Genomic DNA, 26,713 nt, shown 5'->3' with positions numbered 1-26,713 from the left:
TGCTGCTTGGCCTGCTGTGTTCATCCAGCCCTGCACCTTGTTGTCTCCCATGGTATTAGTCTGGGATTGTGGATTATTCATCCAGTGACTTCAACTCGACATTTGACCTTCCCAATTACGAATCAGTCAAGCCAGGGATCACTTGTTTTGCAATTCTACATCCAATTGTGCTTTTACCCATGAGATATTGACAGCTTTAATTTACTTTGTCATACAAACACATATTAAATTTCTTCCTCTGAAACTAGGATTGGAGACCCAGGGTGACCCGAGTTTCAGTGCTTCCTTGTATCAGTCGAAAATCTCCTGTTCACAAACACTATTATCTGTAACACTTTTTAAGTGAACACTTATCATGCAAAAAATCTCAAACATGTCTACATATGTAATGCAAAAAAGAAATCTCACAAATAAAACCTTTTCCTAAAGAAATCACTCAAACTCCTTTACTAAAAGAAAATCCCTTTGTGCTTTTGCTTGCCCCTCAACACCTCAAAATTTCCAAATACTGTTGAACAAAGTTCTAAACGTTTCATTCAAACCAATGAACTTACCAATGTCACAACGACATGATTTACACAATGAGTTGCCTTTTCCAGATTTCAAATTCTTCATTAAAGCACCTTTGCAAGGCCTCTGACTATTTCAAAAGATGGGGAGGTGCCAGTGTTGGTCTGGAGTGGACAAGATCAGAAGTCACATGACACCAGGTTATAGTCCAACAGGTTTATTTGAAATCGCAAGCTTTTGCAGCGCTGCTCTTTCATCAGGTGAAGTCTGACAAAGGACTATAACCTGGTGTCGTGTGACTTCTGACCCATTTCAAAAAGAGTTGGGCCTCAAATAGATATTTTAAGCAATCATGAGTTGGCCTGACCCACCAATCACATCTACGTCTTCAAAGTATGTGTGGTTTTGCAGACTTTCCCAGCATATCATTTTTGCAGTGAAAAGATATATTAAAAAAAACTTGACTCCTTTCAGGATTTTGAGGTTTTTTTTAGTTGAAACCAAAGATTAAATTCTCAAAGTTTTATTTCTTTCTTATATGTGGCATTACTAGGATAGTTTTAACCTAACCCATCCACCAGGAATGGAGAAGGTTTGAGACCATGCACATTTTCCAACCTGTTCAATTTTATTTTCTAATGGAATTAACTGCAAAACTTCCTGCTCCAGTCTATGCTGACAAATCCTTAACTTGTGCTCCTCGTGTTCCCTGAGCCATGAACTGTGCCCATTACTCCCAGATTCTCTTTCAAAGATCTCTCATATCCCTGCATGCCTCCTCCCTATAACAGCAGCACTTGCTCCAGAACTACCCTCACCAGTGTTACCACATCATCTCCTATACTCAAAGATTCACCGTCCCTTCAAAATATTGCAGGACCCTGCTCATGCTAGGCCTGGACCCTCACCTATGCCCTTGGATCTGAACGTAGACAGTTGGGCTTGGATTTCTATGAAATCGAGAAGATTCCATGAATCCTCCGGAATTCAAGGAGTTGGGACAGATTTTAAAAGAACTTGTGTTTCACTGAATATTAGAAGCTTCAAACCAGAGACTGGATGAAGGAATCTTTTGGAAAGGTATGTTCAAAAGATCTTATCCATACCGCCATGTCAAGCTACGCCACTATCCAAACCGCCATGGAACCTCATACTGTCCCTGTCAGGCTATGCCTCTCCACAGCCATGGCCCTCATATCATTCATGCCAAACTATGCCCCTTCATCTCTCCACCATGGCCTCTCATATCCTTCATGCCAACCTGTGAAACACTGGAAATGGCCAATGAACCCCGTGGTGACAACAGGATGAGTTAAAAAGAAGTTTTAGAAGCAAGCATTCATTTTTTTTTTAAACAATAGCCCAAAGAAAGAGTAAATCATCCTGGACCTTTAAAGTCTTAAGAGCGTAAACTACAAATCTCTTTGTCTTGAATAAATAAACTCTGTGCAGAATAAATCAGACAGCCAGAGCTACAAGTCAAACACAGTTTTCCTAGAGTTGTTTCCATGCTCAGATAGAGATCTATACTCTCAGCCAAGCAGCACTGTGCATTCTTAGCTGCCAAGCCTTTTGAGTATTTCTGGCATTTTCTGTCTCTTTCTCAAACAATGAGGTGATAAACATCTGTCATTACCTTTGCTGCTTGCGTAGGATGCTGTTGGGACATCTCAGCCTCTTCAGTGGAAATGTATTCATGTTTTATCAGGTTATTCAGCACACACTCTGTGTTCTTGATACAACCAACTAAGACCTCTCGATGCAACTTCAGCAACTTAGTAAATGAGTGTGTTGCTACTAATGACACTCGATGCAACCCAGGCTGGAGCACTGTATCCATGGTTGCAGAAGCATCCTTCAATAGTCTTCCCTTGCCAAGCAGGTCACTGGGATGCAGGAGTTCATTTTTGAATTCCACATCATGCATCTACAAAAATCGTAATACATTAGTTAAAAGCATAAAAGTGAAAATATTAACACCAATTAAAACATGCTAATGTTGTAAAGGCGATAGCAATGCAAAACAACAGATACTTCCAGAAAGCAGCCACTTGGCCCATTGTTTCTGAGTAAACTGTTTATCAAAGAAATCCACACTTATTCCCAGTATCCACTCTATCCTTGCATCTCGGTGTGTTTCTTTATTTTAAATGTTCATGCATTTAAGATTACTCTATCTCTTTCCCGCTGGACTCGAAGCTCCAAATAAAATAATAATACTTGGTATTACTTCTTCTAAGTCAGTGAATTTCCATGCAATTTGGTAAATGACCCCTTGGATCTCCCTGTTTGCCCATGTCTATTCATAAAGTACCTATTCTTTAAGTGTTTACTCTGTAAATGCATCACCTACCACTTGGCCATACAAACTGACTGGCCTGAACCTTTGTCAAAAAGCTTTAGAATTGCTCGTTTTCAAAAAATTAAAACAATGTCTTGTAGGTCTTTCCTATCAATGAAGATCAACTTGACTTTCACCACTGTAGGGGGCAATAACTCTTAAGAAGAGCAGTTTTGTTTTAAGGGTCAGTTAGCTCAATTGGTTGGACAGCTGGTTTGTGATTCAGTGATGCCAACAGTGTGGGTTCAATTCCTGTCACCAGCTGAGGTTACAATGAAGGACTCTCCTTCCCAATGTCTCCCCTCATCAGAGGCATGTTGATCTTCAGGTTAAACCACCACCAGTCATCTCTCTCTCTCTCTGTAAAGAGTGGGCAGCCCTAGGGTCTGGTAAAACAGTGGCAACTTTCTGAATTTATTTAAATGAATTCAGTGAATGTTGCAAATGTTTTGCAGAACCGGCCCATGCTACAGTCACTCGGTGATAGAATCATTGTTCATCCTTTGATTAAAGCAGCTGGGAAATCATTTCATCATCAGTCCCGAGTTCATTGATGAATATTTAGGCCTCTTTTTTTTCCTGAAGAACAGTAACCATGGATTGAACAGTACCTTTTTGTCACAGCAGTTTGGTTTTGATTCTTTGATAAGAGCTCCTGAGCCTGTGTTTATTTTCAACATCATGATATATGACATACCTCAAAGTATATTGTGTCTTTGTGGTTGATGTCTTGCCATGCTTCCCATTCAGACAAGAATTTGGCACTATTTCAGAATCACTTTGAAGTGACCTTATTTGTTTCTTTCCCTAACTAGTAATCCACTCCTTTTTCTTGAATTACCATAGTAAAAGCTATGTTGACTAGAATGAGATGTCCATGCTAATGTCAGTCTCATACAGTATTAGAAAGATATAACTGGGCCATAATTTCTCCACATGATACCAACTTGGGCAGCAAGCTTATGCATGAACTTAATCCATTGGCTGGATTCTAAGGGACACCACGGTCACCATCCCATCCTGGCTCAAAAGTCAGGGAGGAATCACTTATGATCTCAAGGGTTATCCTGCAACAATCTAATGCTGGGTGCCACATCAACTGCATTGAGTAAAGATTTCTGCTGCTTTCTGAGGAGGAATTCCTGCCTTAGACAGCTGTCAGCCAATCACATTGGCCCTTTGCTCTACAATCCCAGAAGCACCCCCAGTAGCCACTGTTGGGACGAAAGGCCATCATCAATGCTGGGGGTAGGCCAGAGTCAGAGATCACAGCAAAATGGGAGGGTGAGTGGGGATGATGGGTTGGTTGAAGCTGTGAAGGGTTGGGTTCAAGAGTCTGGGGGAAAGACGTCAAAGGGAGAACCACCTTGATAGGCCGAACTAGGAAAACCCCAAAAGGAGATCCCTCCCTCGCCTTTGCCTGACAGCAGCCTGTGCTGTTGAAACTTCAGGATTTCTCACAGGCATACCCCCTCTCTCTGCCACGAGTACAGCAGCAGGATATGGACATTAATCAAACTTTGGAGGTAAATACAACAGTGATTTTTAAGAGGCATCTTAACAGATATATGAATAGGCAGGGAAGAAAGAGATACGGACCGCATGGAGACAAAAGGTTTTTTAAAGACGTTATGTGTCAACGCAGTCTTGGTGGGTTGAAAGGCCTGTTCCTGTGCTGTACTGTTGTTTATTCTTTGCAGTAACTGACAGGGACCTCAAGAGGCCCAAGAGTAAGATGGCCACCTAACCTCTCCACCATCCCCTGTGAAGGTCAGACAGACTGGACCAGGTAGCGGGCAGTGAAAACTCCAAGGCCTGGATTTTGCATGACCTTGCTGTTCCGCATGGAGGCTTAGTAACTTTTTTGAACCTGAAAGTACTTACAACTGAGGCGACCTGACTGTGGCAAGTCATGGCATTACTGTGTCCTTAACAAACACATTTCTTCAAACATCTGCTTTCAAGCAGGAAGGTGTTCTGAGGTATTGGTTCCAATTTTTCACTTTTTAGGGTGATCAGAACTAAGAGCCAACAGAGGTTTATAGCCTAATTCCTGGCATTAACATGAAAACAAAAATTTTACAGATAGAAACTTATACAACTTTTCAGTCAGTAGAAGAATACAAAACACCAAATGGCAAAGCATTCGACTGCAATAGACTATGACTGAATTCCACCAAACCCCAACCCCAAAACCATTTGACTAAAATGGCTGCTTTTGTTCATGCTTAATGGTGCAAAATGAGCTTCCTGTACTTTTCCTATGTCCATTCCGGCATCTCTGGTTTAAAATAAGTGTTGGAAAATTAGGATGACAATAGTTAGGTGGTTGTTTTGGACTGGTACAGACTTGATGGGCCTAATGGCCTTTTCCTGTGCTATAGAACTCTATGACTGAGTGATTACCTGCTGTGCTGTGTGATATACCAGACAGAGCTCATATCTTGCTTATAGAAGTTCACTTGGCTGACTAACTGGACACGACCTGTTGTTTCTCAATGGGGTGGAGTGGCGGAGGGGATCTTTCTTTAATTTGACGCAGACTGTGAATAAAGACAGGCATCATGTTTCGTTTTCAGAAGTGTCGAAAAATACAAGGTTATCAGGATCACTGCATTTGTAAATAAACCTCAAATACCCAGAAATGAATACTTTTCAAAGACTTGGCTAACAGAAAAGAAGGAAGTAAGAAAAAACGGTTCTTATTGCCAGTGCATTAGAGGCCATTTAATTTTACATCCCAGTGTTCTGAGAGGAAAGGCTGACTGTCACACATGCACATTATGTATGTCACTCAAATGGTTGCACAGTCAGCAGCAATTAAGTAGAACACAGGAAAGGGCAGGCAGTTACAGAAGCACAGAGTCTTCGGAAAAGTTTCCTCCAGAATATTTGAAGTAGGCTGTTTATATTGAATAAGCATATTAAACATATTGAGTTTCACAGACCGACATAGCTCCAGCAGACCAATGGAGGATATGAGTGATTATATTTACACAACTGACCTCACTATAGATTGTCAAACAAAATCTACCAGAGCAATTTGAAAAACTGTCTCTTCCTCTTCAAGCCACGGAACATTCCAAAATCTGACTTTGAAGGCCCACTAACTGTTACTTTGTCTGATATCCTGGGACCTTCTTTTAGTCATCAATCTATGATCAGCAGCTACTCTGGAAGTTAGTCTGAAAATAGTTCTCAATGGTTTGAAATCTGTTTCACTTTTACATCCTCAGCACTTGGTTTCCACAAAACTGCTATTCTATACATGTAGCACTTCCAAACTCAGTAGAAATTAATGACTAGTATAAAATCAAAATACTATAAATGCTGGAGAAACTCAGCAGGTCAGGCAGCATCTGTGGACAGAGAAACAAAGTTAATGTTTCAAGTCCCATTTGATACTTCTTCAGAACTCACCCCATGGCACTGTTTTAACAGATGTACTCTGCTTAAATTCATACATCTTATACACAATCCAGATAAATATATTGACACACACATATTTACTAAACAGGTATTTACCACCATTCATTAACCAAGGAATTAAAGGAGCCACAAAGATCAAAATAGTTTTCAGGCTGTTTTCCGCCTTCAGAGAATTGTTACAGTGTGTAAAGAGGCCACTCAGCCCCTTTTGCTTATACCAGCCCTCTGAGCATGTTGATTTAGGATAAATCTCCTGCCTTTTCCCTGGAATCCTGCAATTTAGCAATGTGCAGAAAGGTTAAAGTTCACATGCTCAGCAGGTTAATGTGTCAATTGCCATCCTGTTGCCAACGCATTATTTACTAATCAGAAATCCAATTAGCCCCATCCGGATTCCCAATTAATCACGTGTCTCATGGCCAACACTGATCTAGGCCATTATCCTGTCTGGAAAAAAGTTTAAGAAATCGCCTGAAGCTCTTTCGTGAGTTTTCTTGTCTCACCACCAATCAGCACAAATCAATTCTTAAACAGAAGTGCCACCTGTTTTGTAAAACCAGCAGCGTAGATCTGATAACTTTGCTTCCTTAATCCAGAGTGCTCACCTCAAAATGTCAAACACTGTTCCTCTGAAAAACATTGCATATTCAATCAACCTCAACAGCCAGATCTTCTACTTTCAAGGCAAAGTTGAAGTGGGAAGCTTCATCCTCATGAGTAGGATACAGATAAACACTTTTAAAACGTGCAGATCCTTTGTGCAGTCGACAGTGCTATTACTTTCACAGTTCCGTGTTTGATCTGTCGCCGATTGGTGCCTGCCCTACTACTTCCCTATTTGCCCCTAAGAGTCCCTATTTGCCCTTAAGAGTCTCACAAAACAACATTTATGAGCTATTTTTGTTGTCTGAATGCAGCAGCTGTGGCTCACTGATAGCACCCTTGTTCTCAATTTGGAGGATTCAGGTCCTCCTCCAGAGACTGGAGCACATTTCCGACATCACAACTTGTGACTAAACTTCAAATAGTACCTCATTCTCATTTTATGTCAGCTATGACTCAGTCAGTGGCACACACATCTCTGAACCACAAGTTCCTGGGTTCAAGTCTTTCTCCGGGGCCTGAGCACAGTACTCAAGGCTGACACTCCAATGCAGTACTAAGAGGGCACTTTTGGATATGCTGCATGCAGATTTTTAGATTTAAACTTTATTGTCAAGTGTACTTAAGTACAGGAGTACAGTGAAAAGTGTATAATGTTGCCACACAGATAGAAGGAAAACTCAAGATTGTGTCATGTGAATAGGCTCAAACTGTATTTTGATGAGGAAGAAAACAAAAAAGAGAATGTGGTACTTGTTGCAATTCAGTGTGAAGAACTAAATGCAGACAAATTTGAATTTGATATTCCTTAAATTAAATTGGATAATGAAGTTCTCAAAAATTGGGATATATTATTGAGTTACCTTTCAGAAGAAAATCAAAATGACCTGAAAAAGTTATTATAATCACATGGAGAGATATATGGGAATAAGCTGTGAAGCACAAACATGATTATGCCTGATGTAGATATTGGAAATGCCATTCCAATTAAGCAATGTCCTTATAGATTTAACCCTCTAAAACTGACACAAGTTCAAAAAGAAATTGAAAGCATGCTCAAAGGCAATATATTTGAAGTGAGTTGCAGCAAATGGAGTTCACCCATATTGTTGGTGCCAAAATCGGACAGTATCCAACGAGTCTGTGTTGATTACCACAATGTCAATGCAGTTATGGAATCTGATTCATATCCTATTCCATGCTGGAAGATTGTACTGAGAAAGTGGGACAAGCAACTTTTATTTTGAACCTAAACTTACTCAAAGGATACTGGCAGGTCCCTTTAGCTGACAGAGTGAAGGAAATTTCAGCTTCTGTGACACTGAATGGACTTTACCAGTTTAAAGTTATGCCATTTGGTATGAAAACTGCACCAGCTACATTTCAAAGACTAGCCAATAAAATCATTTCGGGATTACTCAATTGTTTGATATACATAGACAATCTGGTGATTTTTAGTCACACATGGAAGGAACATTTGAAGCATCTATCATAATTATTTGGTAGACTTCAGAAGGTGTGCTTAGTGATAAACCTGGCTAAGAGCAAATTCAAAAAAGTCCAAGTTACATTCCTAGGCCATCTCATTGGACATGGACAGATGGGCCCATGGGATGTGAAAACATGAGGGGCATAGGTAAGGTGAATAGCTAAGGTCTTTTTCTCAGGGTAAGGGAGTCCAAAACTAGAGGGCATAGGTTTAAGGTGAATGGGAAAAGGTTTAAAAGGGACCTAAGGGGCAACTTTTTCGCACAGAAGGTGGTGTGTGTATGGAATGAGTTGCCAGAGGAAGTGGTGAAGGCTGATACAATTACAACATTTAAAAGATATCTGGATGAGTATATGAATAGGAAAGGTTTAGAGGGATATGGGCCAAATGCTGGCAAATGGAACTACATTAATTTAGGATATCTGGTCGGCATAAATGAATTGGATCGAAGTGTCTGTTTCCGTGCTGTATGTCTCTATGACTCTATGACATGGCACCATCTTAGGTACCAAGGTACTTAAGTACAAAAAGAAAGCTTAGGTACAAAGTAGTAAGAGAAACGAGAGTTAAAAAGTTGAGCATTACTTCATAGATTAGTAGAAAAATAAAAAAAAGGTAACAGTTTACATTAAAGTCTTTCATAGTTTAAACTAGGAAGATAACGGAATAAGTTAAAAGTTCAGCAGTCTTTGATGAGTCCTTTGCTCATCTTGCTGTCTGGGAAGACCTCAGCTGTCTGCTCCTGACACCATTGCCGTAGATACCGTCGCTGCTGCTGGAATTGCTGCCTTTCCGATCTGACTTTTCAGAGGAGATGTTAAAACTGGGGGCTGTTGGTCAGGCTGGGTGGGTGTGAAAGATTCCATGACATTACTTCAAAGAAAAGCAGGGGAGGTTTCCCCAGTGCCCTGGTCAACAATTATCCATCTAAAAATACAGATTATCAGGCTGCTATCAATTATTGCGTTTCTGAGTGTAAATTAGCTGCTACACTTCCTATATTACAGTGGTGACTTCACTTCACCCGCATACAAAGCATTTTTGTTGTGGCGACTGTGAAAAGTGTTTTGCAACTGCAAATCTTTCTTTATTAAAAACAACGTGCTTTGAAACAGCTAGTGATCATGAGCAGTGCTATATAAATGCACGTCTTCCTTTATTAGTCACAAGGCATAGGGCTAATGCTGTCAGAGGGATTGTGGCCTGGTCAGAGATTCTTGTATGAGATGCTAATGCATGGCCCTATCTGCCCTCTTGGGCAGAAAAGCTCCATAACACGATTTGCTGATGGACAGGAACAGCATGTAAATTGCTCATAAGAATTAAGGGAATGTATTTTTAGTCATGGATCTACTGATTACATTGCAATATTTATATTTATACAGTTCCTTCATCAGGATAAATTAGATGGTGTGCTCTGACAGGAGACTAGTGAAAAAGAAAACTTTGCATCCACATTGCACTGTGCAGCACTTCAGAACAGACCAAAGCCTTTTTCTGCCAATTAAGTACATTTCTTGATGTAATACAAGAAATGAGGAGGTACGTTTGCATGCACCAAGCTCCCACCTATAGCAGCCTGATAATAATCAGATAATCTTGGCATAACTCAGTTGAACAGTGTAAAATTGGACGATTAACTACTAGAGGTGTAGAACGCACCTGGACCTCAGCCAATTCATGTTAATATATCTTGAAACTCAGGGTTAGACTGATCTCGGTGCCTTACTGTTTCAACTTGGTTTGTGTCCATGCCACAGGTCATGCATCTGAAAATTTACAATAACAAATTTCTAAGGCTGTCACGTGTCTGGGTGCTGCATTTGGACGATAACCTACAGCAGCACATACTTATAATGATAGTCATGAAAGACAAAAGTAGTTAGTTGCTAAATATTAAAATGTTAGAATTCGGCAAATCAAAATAATAACCTGCACTCAGCCCCTCCTGATGCGAGTCTATTCAATATCAAAATTAGAGACTGGATGTAATCCAAAAGTATCTTATTGCTGTCGGTCATTCCACACCAGGCGCAATCTTTATATATAGCATTCTATGGAGAAGTTTAGAAATAAGAGTTGTTTCAGTAATGAATTCCTGAAAACAAAAATCAGTTGCTATTTCTGTAGACAAAGTGCTTACATTTCGGCAACTGCACTGACCTGAGCTTGTGATCACTTTTTTTTTGAAGTTTGTCATGTGCAGGAAGGGAACTGATACACACGAGTGTATTTTCAGGTCAGTTTTCATTTTGACAGATTAGAACAGGATATAGCTTTCCTCAAAGAAAGACTTGCTGTATAAATGGAAGTTTATGCTTCCTAGTAAGGTCAACTGTCATTTCTAACCTTCGCACATGGCAAAGGCTTTCTCCACTCAACCTCAGGCAAGTAATTGCATTCAAATGTTTTCTCTTGGCCCATTCAAACAATGTCAGCTTGTCCAATGGCGTTTGTAGCTGACTACCCAGCAATCATCGTCAGTGATGATCCACTAGGCACCTCCTTGTAGCATCAAGGCTAATATCAGGACACAGCAACACCTTTCCCACCCCCACCCTAATACATTGGTTTTCCAACAACTGGACAATCGATCCACTGGACGTTGCTGAGGTAAATAGATGAGTATAAATAGGTACATATTTGCTTGACAAGCAATCAAAAATGAACATTTTTTTCCTTTTCAATTTATCTGAGTTGTTAGCTGAACATTCCCCTTTAATGTGATTTTTTTATACACTGAGGTGTTTCATTTTTCGTCTCTTTCTCCGTTTTGCCTTTGAACCTAATTTTGTTACAATGGTTCATGCCTCACCCTAGCTTCAGATCATTTATGAGATCTAGCATTGCGTTATTTCTTGTTTAATATTACATGATATTCAGGCATGATGAAGTCACCATTGTTTTACCAGACTGCAGGGCTGTTTGCTAATTAGAGAGAGATGACTGGCAGTGGTTTAACCTACGGTCACCATGCCTCAGGTGTTGAGAAGGAGAGCTCTCATGGTAACCTGAGTTGGTGCAGGAATTGAACCCATGCTGTTGGCATTCCTCTACATTGCAAACCAGCCGTCCAGCTAACTGAGCTGACCAACACCTTTCTTAGGCTCTGAATGTACTCTGTTAACCCCCTTCTCACTCTAACTATCAATATTAGCACTATCTAAATATACAGAGTCAGCCTTTTAACTTGTGTACTTAATCCCTTTGAAATGGAGTGCATTTACAGTTTACAGTAATTAGTGGCTGCAGTTGGTATAATTTTGTGAGATAGTGGAATAATGTAAAAATACTAACATTTTAAAATGGCCAAATATGTAATAGAAGGTACGTCACATTTACACCAATCAGCCTAAATAAAGCAGTGGCAACAGTGCTTCATTGACTGTAAAGTGTTTTGGATCATTCTGAAGTCATGGAAGATGCTACATAAATGCACGTTCTTTCTTTGCATGTGGAAAGTAAAAACAATTATTCTAACATTAATTTCTTACATCCTGTCTTGATTGGTCCAACCTTTTCTACACATTATTTTTTGTTTCATTTTTCCACTTTATAATTTTGACTACACTTCAGAAGTGCTTATTGTCTGTTAATGCTTTGGACCATCCTGAGATCTAAAATAGCACTCTATAAAGGAGGTAGTGGTATTGGTGTTGGACTCATAATCCAGAGACCCATGTAACATCTGAGGGACCTAGGTTCAAATTCCATCATAGCAGATGGTGGAAGTTGCATTCAATTTTTTTTAAAATCCAGAATTAAAAGTCTAATGACAATGATGAAACTTTTGTCTATTGCAATAAAACCTGTCTGGTTCACTAATGTCCTTTAGGGAAGGAAACTGCCATCCTTACCTGGTCTGGCCTACATATGACTCCAGACCCATAGCAATGTGGTTGACTCTTAACAGTCCTCTGAAATAATGTAACAAGCTTTTCAGTTCAAGATTATCTAGGGATAGGCAACAAATGCTGGTCCAGCCAGCAATACTCACATCTCATGAATGAATAAAAATAATGAAATATTCTCTTTCTTTCTTTACTATTTTATTGTCAAAATATGCACCTAGACTCCTTATTTTAGTTCAATCTGGAGACACAGTTTAAACACCACCTTCAAAAACCTCCTTCATTCTACTGTGTTAATTGAACTCTTGGTTAATTATGTTATTGTGCCTTCCAACCTCTATCTCTTCCAAAGACTTCATAGTCAGAAATACTTCTTAAATGGGATCCAACTTGAAAGCAAAAATGACAGCTGCAAAGCTTCAACATGATTCCAATCATAGAACTGCCACTGAATAACAGGGCCAGTCTAGTACTGCCAATTTAAAATTAGATTAACCAGTTTTCTGACAGTAATTCTGAAGTCTGGGTATCCAAAATATGTATTTGATTGATCTATGTCTGTGGAGAGTTTCCATAGTCACATGTTGATTATATTCTTTATACTCTTACTTTGAAATGCAGCGTGCATTACAACTTTGCAACTTATCCGTATCAATAAGAGTTGACCTTAAGAGCAGCCAATTCTTTTATAATGAAGGATGCTGCCATCAAATCCTGGGAATTTGTTGGGTTTTAGTTCCTAAAATGTCTTCAGTACTTTTTTCTCTGCTATTTAATTTCTAATTCCCTCACCCACTTTTGCATCTAGGTTGCCCATTATTTCTGGTACGCAACTTGTATCATCTATGGTGAAGACAAACAAAATATTTGTTCAATACCTCTGCCATTTTCTTGTTTTCTCTTGTCGCTGCTTCTAAGGGATCAATGCTTACATTAGCTACTGTCTTCTGTTACTATACTTGTAAAGGTCCTCAAATCCAATTTTCTATTCCTTGCTAATTTGCTTCAATCTTTTTTTCCCTTTTCATCTTTTTCATGGCCATTTACTGGTTTCTAAAATGTTCCTAATACATATTCTTGCAACCTTTTAAGCCTCTTCTTTTAACCTAATACTAACCTTAAATTTCCTGAGTATGTCATTGATTGATCTTTCTTGCTTAGTTTTTGTGTGTCCATGAGATGTATTTCATAAAAGTGGGCCTGGGGCCCAGTTGTAAGTTGACAATGGTTCACAGGTGTGCTGTGAAACTAGGAGGCACGTTTCTGTTCTTCGTGTATCAGCGTTTAAAATAGGCCTATATTTTTAGTGGCAGCTGTGTGCTGCTACAACAACAACCTACATTTATATACTGCCTTTAATATAGTAAAATATCCCAAACCATCCATCTTTGCCAACCACAACTAAAACATGAGCAGCACCTAAATCACATTATACTACGCTCTGTCTGAAGGCAGCTTCTTGGTTCATTATCTGCTGATAATTCTTCCCAAGCCATTTTCTGGGCAACTTTTGTCAGTACTGATTTGCAGTTGTCTCCCACTCTCAAGAGCAGAGCCAGGAGGCTGGTCCAAGTCTACCTCTCCCAGAATGGGAATCAAAACAGTGTTGCAGACATTATTCCAAGCTGCACGTTAGCCATTTAACCTAAAATGCTGCACAGTTCTTCGGAGGAGATCTAATTCAGGCATTAGGTTCATCATTACATTCACATATTGGCTGTTTTAGGTGGTTTCCCCGAAGGCCTGATAATCAAACTCTACCAATTATGGCATCCAATGTATTTCAATCATCCAAAAATCAGGAGGGAATGAAGGCCAATTTCTTAACTCGAATACCACCAATACATATGTGCAAGCAGCTGATGAAATTGGAAGAAGCAACTGCTGGTGAAGTGACTATGAAAGTCATGGCTTGTCAGACTGATACATCCCTGGTCCGTGAGATGCCAAATAAAATAGGAAAGCATTTCAATATCTGTGAATGTGCAGGGTGGAAATAATGGAAAGCTATCGCCAATTTCCCTTCAAACATGCTATTTCCTTCTCAAATAACAGAAATATACAGAAGCAAATTTATCTTTTAAAAATAGCTTTTGTGCAACACAAAAATTCTTCTCTTGACTTTGCTTCCCAATTATAATGTTTTGAACCATATCTATCTAATCTGTAGTGTCGGGGCTTTATCTTACTAAATTAGTAGGTGAAAGGTCTTATTGTCCATCAGTTATTTTTGATCTGGCGTGCTGAGTCAACTATTTGTTTAGAGATTTTATGCAATTAACGTCCTGATGTGTCAAAGTCACTACAAAACGCAAGTTCTTTTCTCTTTATATATCAGCCGTGAATCAGAAATACTTCTTTTAGGAGATAACAGAACCTGTTACTCTCAAAGAATATTCTGAAAGGGAGTGCTGCCAGAGCTGGCCAAACTTGAGCAACAGCCCATTAGATCATTTCCTCTTTCTTAATTGTCAACAATAACACAATATTAGGCACAGCTAAAGATCATTTTATCCCAATTTAAAACACAGTCAGCCCATCTTAACTTAACCCAAGTAAATGTTCAGCATATTAACAGAACACATGAAAAATCCAAATGTAATAAGCAGCTCGACAAACAAATATTGAAACTCAAATTACCACATTAAACCTTTCAAAGAAGCATTCCATATCTTCCAACAGCGAGTCCATTTCAAAAGTAGTTCATGAGTGTTAGGAAATGGTGTTTTGTGAAATGCAAGCCTTTCATTCTATTCTCTTTTAAACAAAACTTTCTAACTCTTCATATTGTGAGCTGTTGGTATACCGGTTGTTGTGCAACGGTTTTGTTATCATACTAGTAATCCTGAAGCTTAAACTAGTAGTTTTCGAGGGTTACAAACAATAATTTGAACCACAGTGACAGTTTTTGCACTCATTTTTTGAAAATCAGGAAATTGATAGCCCAGTTGAAGAGATCACCTTGGAAGAGACTAGCCATTGGTGTAGGAAAACCAACATACATTGGTGTTGGTCCTCAGCCTGCACAAATAGGGAAGGCTATCAGCAAATGGTCTCCGGCTGCATAACTGACCATCAAATCAAAAAGTGGTGGTTGATGGGAAGCAGGATCAACCAGCATTGTGATGGCCTCATGTTCAAAAACCAAAAGAAGAGAGAACTTGCAAATCAGTGGTGGAGACTGTAAAACCATCATAAAACTACGACTGATTTAGAGCTGTCTTTTAGATATGGACACTGTTATCCTCAACCAGTCCCACAGCCATGTCGTTGACTCTTAACTGTCCCCTGGAATAGCCAAAGAAGCAATTCAACCACATTAGATCAGTACACAGAATAACCCCATTGACTGCAGCAGTTTAAGAAGAAAGGCTACCACATTTTTCTCCTACGAAAAGATGGGATGTTAATGTCAGTCTCACCAACCTAGACATAATGACATTGTTTTAAGAGTCCTTTTACCTCAATAACAACTTGTATTTATCTAATGGTTTTACCACAATCACAGAAGTGTTATCAGACAAAGGATTAAACATAAGCCATGAATGGGACAGAGGACCAATAGCTCAGTTAAAGAAATGTGTCTCAAGGATCATTGTGTGATAAATCGTTTCACTCAGCAAGTATTTAGGGTCTAGAATGCTCTGCTTAGAAGTGTGGTTGAGGTTTAGTCAAGACACTCAAGAGGAAATTGGATCATTTAAACAGAAACAAATGTGCAGGGTTACAGGGGAAAGGCAGGAGATTGGCACTAAAGTAAACTTTTCAGAGATCCAGAACAGACAATGTGAATTGAATGTCCTCCTTCAGCACCATAATACTTCTGTAATTCTGTGATCATGAAGACAGAGATATTTAGGGAAGGAATTCCAGAGCAAAGGGTCCAGGCACAGCTGAAGGAACAACTGTCAGTGGCAAAGGGGAAGCGACAGGGATGAAGACACCAGAATCAGCGGAGGGTTATAGATCCAGAGGAATTTCTGTGTCAGAGTCCAGGACACGGGCATTTGGAGGAAGCAGGTTCTGAACCTGTCGTTAGTGAATTCACTCTCTGATCTCCTTCACGACACATGGAGTGAGAAGCATTTCCTCTCAATCCCTCGCCAATTTTCCAGCTGACAATTACAACTACGTATGTCAGAAATCTTCTAGTTGGAAAGCACTAGATCCACCCACTGATCATTTCAAAGCTTTTAGCACAAAATCTTTCCCAGAATTAGGGGGCTGTACCTACTGAAACCTGTTTTACATTAATACTGAAAGCACAATTAAAAAAACACTGGGGCATAAATTTTACAAAATGTTAACTTCTGTAATTATTCCCATATAAGCACATGTAAAAGTAAAAATGTTTGGATCAATTTTTAAGACAAAAATCCTTGTGCCAACTTTTACACAGGTAGTGTTTTCCAAGGATTGGCTTGTGCGCCTGCTCTAGGCCCAAGCAAAATCCAAAAAAGATCATAATAAATCAAAACAATTAAAGAATAAGTTATAATAATTACTGGTAAATTAAAACTAATCAAACTATACTTTGACATTCATAATTTGATCACTTTAATAATTGAATAAATAGAAGCAGAACTTACATGTAAACATTTAAGCACTAATTTATTGATACATTTATCATAAAAATCAAATCATTAACACAGTCGTAAAGTCAGAGAGTCACACAGCACGGAAACAGACCTTTTAGTCCAAGTAGTCCATGTCAAACATAATCCCAAACTAAACTAGGCCCACCTGCCTGCTCGTCATCCATAACCGAAAAACCTTTCCTTTTCATGTACTTATCCAAATGTCTTTTAAACATTGCAATTGTACCCACTTCCACCATGTCCTCAGGAAGCTCATTCCACACGTGAATCATCTTCTGTGTAAACAATTTGCCCCTCCTGTCTTTTTTAAATCTCTCTCCTCTTAAAAATGTGCCCTCAAGTCTCGAAATCCCCCATCCTAGGGAAAAGACAACTGCCATTATCTCTATCTATACCCCTTATTATTTTATAAACTTCTATCAGGTCGCCTCCCAACCTCCTACAGTCCAGTGAAAAAGTCCTAGCCTACCCAGCCTTTCTTTGTAACTCAAACCTTCCACACCCGGCAACATCCTGGTAAATCTCTTCTGAACCCTCTCCAGCTTAATAATATCCTTCCCACAAGGCAGCGACCGGAACTGCACACAGTATTCTAGAAGAGCCCTTACCAATGTCCTGTACAAGCTCAACATGACGTCCCAACTCCCATACTCAAAGGTCTGAGCAATAAAGGCAAGCGTGCCAAACGCCTTTTTAACCACCCTGTCTATATGTGATGCAAACTTCAAAGAATTATGTACCTGAAGCCCTAGGTCCTTCTGTTCTACAACACTATCCAAGGCCCCACCATCTCTAGGATTATACTTGGGTTCTGAAATTTTTGGACTTTGATCCCTGAAAAACTAAGGTCAACTTTTCCATGAGGTGTGTAAAAGAGTTATATTGTTTTAGGCCAAAAATCATTGGGTTGGTTTTCACAAGATTTACTTTTACATGAGCATATACGACAATAGAAAAATCAAAAATCAGAACGTATTAATGCGCTGAACAAATATAGTGCAAGGTCAACCATGAAGGTAAAATTAGCACAGTAGACTTTTCCGAGGAGCATTTCCTACATTACACCAGTGATTACATTTAGAAGTACTTCAAGATAGTTCCTCAGCATTGTTTTCTCTACTCAAGCACTTTGAGCATTTTCATAAGTAGCCTTCTTTCCATCTTAAGCACAAAAATGGGGCTGTTTGCTGATGACTGCACAATGATCAACACCAGTCATGACTCTCTCACAGACAGACAAGGTGAGTCGAATGGCATCCTTTTATACCATCTCCATGCTCATATGCAGCCACTCTCAGGCAACATCGAGGTATGGACTGATAAATGACAAGAAACGTTAATGCTACACATCTGCCAGCTCCAACATGTGAGAATCTAACCATCTCCCCATGACATTCAATGGCATTACCAATGCTGAATCTCCTGCTATCTTTGGGTTATCACTGACCAGAAACTGAACTGGATCAACCATATACAATACGGTTGCTACAACTGCAGATCAGAGGCTAGAATTCTGTGATGAGTAACTCATCTGCTGCACCCCTTAGTGCCTCTCCAGCACTGACAAGGCACAATTCAGGACAGTGATGGAATGCTCAGGTACATGGATGGGATAGGTATAGAGGGATATGAACCAAATGGGATCAGTTTAATTGTGAAAACTGGGCAGCATATGCAAGTTGTGCCGAAGGGCCTGTTTCCATACTGTAGATCTCCATGAGTTTATGACTTGCCACTTGCCTGGATGCGTGCTGCTCCACCAAAGACTCGAGAAACTCAACAGCTTTCAGAATACAGCATCCCATCCAGTACCTTCAGCATTCATTCACTTCTCTACCAATACACAGTGGCAGCAGGAGCGAGTACTATCTACAAAATGCATGGCAGCAACTCACAAAGACTTCTTCGATGGCACCTTCCAAACCCATAGCCGCTAACACTTAGAAGGACAAGGGCAGCAAATAAATGGAAGCACCATCACCTACAAATTCTCTCCAAGCCACACACTGTCTTGACTTAGAACTATAATAGCCATTTCTTCTCTGTCACTGGGTCAAAATCCTGTAAGTCCCTTCCTGAAGGACTGCAGCGGGTCAAATATGCAGCTCATCACCTCCTTTTTAAAGGCAGTAGCGATGGCCGATAAGTATTGGCCTATTCAGCAATGACTACATCACATGAACAAATATTTTAAAAAGCTATAAAAGCACTTTGGGATGTAAAAGTGATGTATAAATGCAAGCCTTTCATTGTCTTTCTTTCAAACAAAACACAACAATTCTTCATGTTATAAACTATGTGCATAGTACTGCAACGTTTATATCACTTCATTGCAAACTAGAAACTTGAACGAATAATTTGAGTTCAGATCTGACCAAGGCAGTATCTGAATTCTGCTTTCAACAAACTGAGAAATAAAAAGCTGGTAATGTGAAAGTAAACATTAAAGCAGTTAGAATATTGTAAAAACACAACTGGTTTACTAATGTAGGAAAGGAAACTTGCTGTGTTCACACCATTTGGTCAATGTGTGACTCCAGTGTTGTACTATGATTGGTAACTCCCAATTGTTTTCTGAAGTATCCCAGACAACCACACAGTTGCATTAAATCAGTGCACAGAATAACCACATCGACAACAGAGGTTCAAGAAGAAAGTCACCACCACTTTAAACTGCTAGAACAGGCCGCAAATATTAGCCTTGACAGGGAATCACATTCTGAGCAACTTTTTCCTTAGAAACTTTCTCTCAATATTGACCACTTACATTTATTTAGCTACTTTAATACCGGATTAGGATGTATCCTTATTTTTCACACAGCCACAAGGGAAGTAAGTCAGATTATCAAAACCTTGGTCAGAGAGGAAGATAGAAGTATGGAAAATAGGTGGAGAGACAGGGAGGTTTTAAGGATTGAATTCCCAGACTAAGGTAGGTGAAGGCACCGACACCAATGGTGTGGCAAAGGAAGTGCTGCACTAGAGGTCAGAACTGGAGAAGCACAGAGCTCAAGATTGTGATAAGCATGCAGGGAGGTTCCATGCCTTTCTTGTGTCAGACCCTAGGGATTGCACATGTTAGAAGGTAGGCTCTCATGCCCCTAAACCCTTGTTAGCTATTTCACCTTCTGATTTCCCCCACAACCCCTACAGAAGGAAAATCTCATCAGCCTCCCCCCCTCCCCCAGTAATGCAGCCCATCTTCCAACATAACATGTTGAACATCTGCTCCACATGAGGCTCCATTGATCGTTCTAAAATTTCTTGTACCCAGTTTTTATCCCAAAGTGAATAAGCTGCACTGACGTAAACCTGATTAACATTAACACAGAAATCCCAGTTAAAATATCCTGGAGCGCAAATTGCACAAACTGACATGGCTTAGAATAAGCTCCTGTACTTACACATCATTTTCAATAAGCAGCCCTGTACACGAGGCCCAGCAACACACACTTTTATCTATCTGTCCTGTTCTTCTGCCCAATGACAATGTGACTCCTGCAGCCCTTTGCAGGAAATGAGGTCTTACTTGTAGCAATGCCCAGCAAAATATGGATTGCTGCCAGAAGAACTGAAAGCAAAACTTACAATATGCATGTCTGAAAGCTCTAATGACGCAGTTGTCAAGTGAGAATATCCGCTCTCTCGTATGCAGAGACAACAATTATTGCAGCATTCCACACCCTTCACACTGACTCAAAATAATTATGTAACTGAATCCTTTACCCTCTCAGGATATCATTGCAAACTTTGTATAGAGATTGTTGACCGTTTCATAGATGGTTGTACGACTTGAATAGAGCTCTTTCATTTGTAACAAAACATGAATTCTACACATAAGGTTTTATATTTCTCAGTTCTACATAAAATCCATTAGAAGAATCCAGAAAAAGTATTAAATTTTTTTTTAATTTTGTTTCAGCAAAAGGCACATATATGAAAAAAACTCCAGGTCTATTTATCATCATCTTAGTTTTGTCACAAATGTTTCTTTATACAAAAGAACATGTGAATATATTTGTTGGAATCATCAAAAAGCAGTTTTAATTCATTTGTGGGATAGGAATAAAAGAGACTTGCATTTGTATAGCACCTTTCATAACCACAAGCCATCTGAAAGCATTTTACAACCAATCTGTACTTTTAAGCTGTAGTCACTGCTGTAATGCATGAATGGGCATCATTGTCTAGTTTAGCATTTATTATCCATCCCTCATTGCCCTCAAAAAAGTGGTTATGACTCTTCTTAATTGACTGCAGTTCACATTGGTAAAGATTCTCTAAAATTGTCATGGCATTTCAAAGTGCGTGTGTGTGTGTATACTGTGTCTTACAACTGCGAATATCCATATTCTCACTTGAACTATGCAAATTGCTGCTTAGAATGGTTGAATGCAGGGGCATGATCAGAGCATATGTTGTAGTGTGTCCTTTCAGTGGAATGTGTAAAGAAGCATTTGCAGAATTCAGTGCCCTCAATACACTATCTGCAGCTGTCTTTGCTTTTTTTTAGAATTCATGGGTGAGATGGATGACATTTATTGTCAGTTCCTGACTGTAGTCCTCTTCTTAAACTGATGGAGTCCATGTGGCGGAAGCTGCTTTCACAGTGCTTTGAAAAATGGAGAATCTGACCCAGGTACAAGTAATAGAGGGTCTACTGTCATCATACAATGCTCCATTATTCCACTCATATATAGATATCAATTCCAGCTCTTTGAGGTTCCAGGTCTGTCAAATTTTGGAATCTACAATCAGAGTATCAGAAGCAAGTGAGGAACTCAATCGATTCATATTGCACAAGAGGAGGACATTCAGGCCATAATACTTGTGCTAACTCTTTCAGAAAGCGGTCCAATTAGTCCTATTCCTCTAATGTATCATGCAGCCTAACAAATATTTGCCTTTTCAAGTCATGCGCACAGTCTGTACAAAGTTATATAGTTACTAGAGAAGATCCAAGAGAGATTTATCATTGTCAGAATCCTTTGTATTTTGCGTTTTTTTTAAAAGTTGGGGCTAAAATGAGACAAATCTGTTTCAAAATCTGAAAGAGTGGCTGCAATTTTGACACCCAAGCCAGGCATTGTGTAAACAATTGTTTGAACAAGCATGAATTGGATTTTGAGTTGCAGACAATTTGGAGCTGAGCGGGTGTAGAAGTGTAGCCATTACTGGCAAAAGATGTTGACTGGTCTATGAGCTAGTGACCAGTCATCAATGACAGGGACCTTTTTGCCTGGGACAAACTGCAAGGTTGGTTCTCAGGTGAATGAACAGATTGGAGCCAGGAACAAATAACAAGAGACAGTAGTGTTTGGTTCTTCCCAGCTTAGGAACACACTCTCTATTTTCTGCAGTATATTATAAATGTGAAGAAAACCTGTTTATCTTTCTATCATTAGTGGTTGAATGCCATAACTTACAGTCAGAGACTTTTTATAAAGGGATCAGCCACTAAACAGTGGAAGCAACTGAAGAAAGATGACTGAAACAACATACTGAGCAGCAGAAGAGTGATTAAGATAATCTCAACAAAAAAAAAACCTGGGAACGAAGACTTCTGAACTGTCCATAATTTATTTTACCCTGTCTGCGTGTGTGTGTGTCTGTGTGTGTGTGTGTGTGTGTGTGTGTGTACATAAGGTTGTGTGGGGGGGGTTTAAATTTGTAGTATTACATGTCAATGGTTTATAAGTGTTTATCTACAGGAAGGTCTAAGTACTTGTGATATTTTGTGATTCTTGTTCAGTGCAGAAACTTTCTATTAATCTGGATCTGAAGGTCAGGTAAATTGGAGAACTGCACATACTTTAAATTTTGTAATGACTCTGGGAATAGGGTGGCTTGATTTTTTGCCTGCTTCCCGAGTTAGTCATAACACAAATGTGATACCAGAAGAGAAATCTTACAACTGGCAGGCAAGACTGAAAAGGCCATGGCTCTTTACTCTAGAAGAAGAAAAGGCAGAGGGATGTCCTGAAAGTAGTTTTCAAAATCAAGAGATTTGACAGGCTAGTCGGGAAGGGATGATATTGGTGCTTTTAGATAGAATGCAAAACTAGGAGTCATAAATTTCAAGTATTCTCTCATAAATCCAATAAGGAATGCAAGAGAAACTTATCTACCCAGACAAAGTAGCTAGAATATGGAAATTCCAACCACATTAAGTAGTTGAGGTGAATAACATGGATGCACATAAAGACAGGTTACATAATGCAGGAGGGAGAAAAGAAATAGAAGGATACATTGATAGGCTCATGAAGTCATAATCACTGGTATTGGCCAGTTGGACATTGGAATATTTTGTTTTGTTAAAGATGCTACATAAACTAACTTAAAGTCATGAATAATATCAAAACCACTTTATAAAATCATATAAACTGAAGTTTTCCCAGCCACCATCAGTTCTGAGGAAGGGTCACCGGACCCGAAACGTTAACTCTGATTTTTCCTTCACAGGTGCTGCCAGACCTGCTGGGCTTTTCCAACAACTTTGTTTTTGTTCAAAACTACTTTATGTATTTTCTAGCCAAAAACTGCTAATTGAATTTTAAAAGACTGAAATGGTATTCTAATGACTAATAGCAGCTTCTAAGATGGCTTAACCTTTGCATGACTGTGAATCATGAATTTCAAAGCAGTTATGATCCTAGCTAATAGTACTGCTAGACACTTCAGATCCTAGAATAAATGCCAGCTTGACTTTTTTTTGTTAGAACGTGGTGGTTAGTGTATGAAACATATTCACTTTGGGCTGCAGTTTTTTTAAAAATCAACAATAAAGGGTTTATTACACAAAAGAAAAATAAGCTAGATATAGAAGACTGAATGATCTTCAATCACACTGAAAAACAAACTTGTAACTGTTTAACAACTAAATCCATTAGAGATTCAAGACTAGTGAAATTACAACCCTTTCTGAATTCCTTAACTTTCTACTTAACCGACTCCTTGCAGTTGCTGTGCGTTGAACTGGGGTGACAATTTGACAAGCCAGAAATCTGAGTGTCTAAATTTCCTCTGTTCTAATAACATTCTCTTTCAAATTTCTAACCAAACTCCCCTGGATTGGAAGATTCACAAACTGAACCCCTCTGTTGAGGGGTACTGTTTTCCTGAACTACTTCAAGGGAGAATCTAATCTTGTTTCTGAACTCAACCCTGGTGTTTCTGAACTGAATTACAAAAACTTGCTCAATCCAAGATTCTTCTGAACTGAAAACAAAGATATGTTTTCCGTATCTATTGTAAATTCAAAAGTATAAGCATTGTTCTGTTAACACCACAGGGAACTGAATTGCTTGCTTTGTGACAAAATGCTGGGTTTAGATCACTGTTCTACTAAGAATGTCCTTGTTTTTCTTTTAAAAAGCCCTCATAGGTGTAACCAACACCTATTACCTCTCTTTTGAAATCTTAATTCCAACAGTTACATTAATATGTATATTATCTATTCACGTTCACAAAATTGAAATAGAGTCAGCCTATTAAAACTCCACAAGAAACAACTAACTTGAAAGAGTGAAAAAGGGACATCGCCTAACCCATTGACAAAGCATCCAGACAACATCTCGGTGATCAAGCAGTTGAGGGCCAAGCATTAGACAAAGTATCTCAGTCATTGATCTTTTGCTGAGAAAGGAATTAACCCAAACAATCTTACCATGTAATCCATATACCTGGAATCCACTAGCTATCTCCATCCTTGGATAAATGATCAGGCGGAAGGAAGATCATCTGACAAGCCAAGTAGTTCTATTTCATATTTTAGAAATTACTTTTCTCCAGGCCACAAAACAGAGATGCTGAAGAAGCAGAAATCCCTAGGTGCACTATTGGTCTTTTACTCATTTTGGCCTGCAAGTTTGAGTCCTGTCTGCCAACCTGCCACTCATCCACAGGCATTGTGTTGAGAAGTAGCTCAGTAGCTGCTAGCACTAGAAAGACAGATAAAAATTACCGATCAACATATTTGATTAATCTCGCGACTGAATCCCGAGGGACCAACAAGCTCAACCTGAAACTATCCAAGTCATCAATCTACAAGCCCCATATGCATTTAACTTTTACTAGACTCCAAAAAGACAGCTTAATCTACCTAATCATTCTAACTTTTGTATGCTTGTTGTTGAGTACGTGAGTGTATGAAAGAGAGAACTCATTTTATTATTTTAATTAAAGCAGGTTAGGTATAATACTATTTCCCTTTCTTTTTTAAAATGTTAAAAGAAATCTGTTTGTGTGTCTTTTATACCACATCTAAATAGTTAAACACCCCTTGAATTAGCAATCAATCAGAAACACATGTTCTCAAATGAAAGGAAGGGAGCTATTCCATGACTCTTTAACTGATTATAACAAAATGCAAGTTACATGATTAACTTGTTTTGTGCTGTAATTTCAATCTAAGTCAACATGAATATTTATCCAAGATCCAAGAAGAAAATAACATCCGCTGTAAATGTTCAGTTAGACCCAAAATAAGAATCTATTTCCCTTTAAGTGAGTATGTTTATGTTTTCAAAGGGAATAAATTCCTGTAATGCATGGAAAAACTATCTGCAGCTGGAAAACACACACTATTCATCTGATTATGCAATAACCTTTCTGTGGAGGAGGTATTGCATTTCCTCTCGAATTAGCTCATACAGTTGCTATGCAATGACTTAAAATGTTGTTTTTCTGAATAGTCCTCAAATGCATTATTCATAACTGACCGATTTGATCTGTAAAAAGAAACTCTTGGTTACTGACATTCAGTAACATGGAGTAAAAGATAACCTCCACTGCTGCTACTTTTAAATTAGCTTTTCTTCAACGTGCAATAACAACATGCAGTTTAACCGGAACAAAAACAGAAGTTACTGGAAAAGCTTCACAGATGCTGCCAGACCCACTAAGCTTTTCCAGCAACTTCTGTTTTTGTTTCTGATTTACAGCATCTGCCAGTTCTTTCTGTTTTTAAGCAGTTTAACAGCATACGAGTAGAAATGTGTATCATGTTTGCAACGTGTTTGGTGTCCCTGGGATCATCATAGTAGGCTAGTGTTCCAGAGTTAAAAGATCAAACCACATCATGGCAAATTGCGAAATGAAATAAAATCAGATAATCTGTGGTATTTGAATGCAAGAATTTGGATTATTGCAAAACCCAATTACTTCATTAAAGTTCCCAGGGAGAGAAGCTTGCCACTCCTTTCCTATCTGAACTATACATAACAGTATTCTCCAACTCAATGGCCTGTGACATAGTCACTAAGTTGAGTAACAAGAAGATAATTGGATTTGTCTTCTCAGCAAAGTGCCAGGCATGGCATTAAAGAAAGATTTATATTCGTACCACACCTTTCATAAACTCAGGATATCAAAAACACCATACAGGGAAAGACATTTAGTCTCTGTTTTAATGTGGGGGCTGCAGCACCCAAACTGCACATAGCCAAGATGTCTGAATTCAGTAAAGTGGTCACGGCCAGATAATTTGTTTTAGGATGTACACGTAAGGGCTCCCCACTGTTGCCATCACAAACGCCAGGCCACTCTCTCTAGCCCAGGCCCCAATCTGCTCTAAAAGTTCTAGCCAGTCTCCCATCTACCCTGTTTCCCTATCACAACCCCTCGGTTCTCTCTCTCCCTTCTTCATAAGCCTGTCTCAGGATCCTCTCTCCATCCCTCCAAACACATAATTCATTATCACTCCTACTCACTCATCCCCCTCAGGGCCTTCTCAACTCCCAACTCACGCAGAACAGGACACCCCCTCCCCTCCCCATTCGGCCCCTCAAGAACATTGCCCCAGGTTACTCCTGTTCCAGTGCAACTCCTCCTCATGCAGTTCTCTGAGGTTCCCCTTCTCTCCATTCCCCCCTCCATTCCCTGCAAAACATCT

The 26,713-nt window shown here is 39.2% G+C and overlaps 1 protein-coding gene across 3 annotated transcripts in view; it reads right to left on the bottom strand.

Annotated features, from left to right (window-relative positions):
* The window catches only part of LOC125487159 (nucleotide-binding oligomerization domain-containing protein 1-like), a 46,139-nt gene extending 21,531 nt beyond the window's left edge, over window positions 1-24,608 (bottom strand). Inside the window, exons 1-2 of one of the 3 annotated variants that reach the window (XM_048617556.1) lie at window positions 24,488-24,608; window positions 2,147-2,437 (exon numbers count right to left, since the gene is read on the bottom strand). In XM_048617556.1, coding sequence (XP_048473513.1) covers window positions 2,147-2,437; window positions 24,488-24,499 — 303 coding nt within the window. In that variant the 5' untranslated portion in view covers window positions 24,500-24,608. Of the gene's footprint in view, window positions 1-2,146; window positions 2,438-6,885; window positions 7,131-20,225; window positions 20,330-24,487 lie in introns of those variants that run through there. The other 2 variants (XM_048617569.1, XM_048617563.1) reach the window with 2 other exon arrangements.
* Between the last annotated feature and the right edge of the window lie 2,105 nt (window positions 24,609-26,713).

This window comes from Rhincodon typus, chromosome 2, assembly GCF_021869965.1.
Source record: "Rhincodon typus isolate 14 chromosome 2, sRhiTyp1.1, whole genome shotgun sequence".
Taxonomy (NCBI): domain Eukaryota; kingdom Metazoa; phylum Chordata; class Chondrichthyes; order Orectolobiformes; family Rhincodontidae; genus Rhincodon; species Rhincodon typus.
Note: the sequence above shows the minus strand (reverse complement) of the source record. Positions and strands in the feature narration are given on the sequence as shown.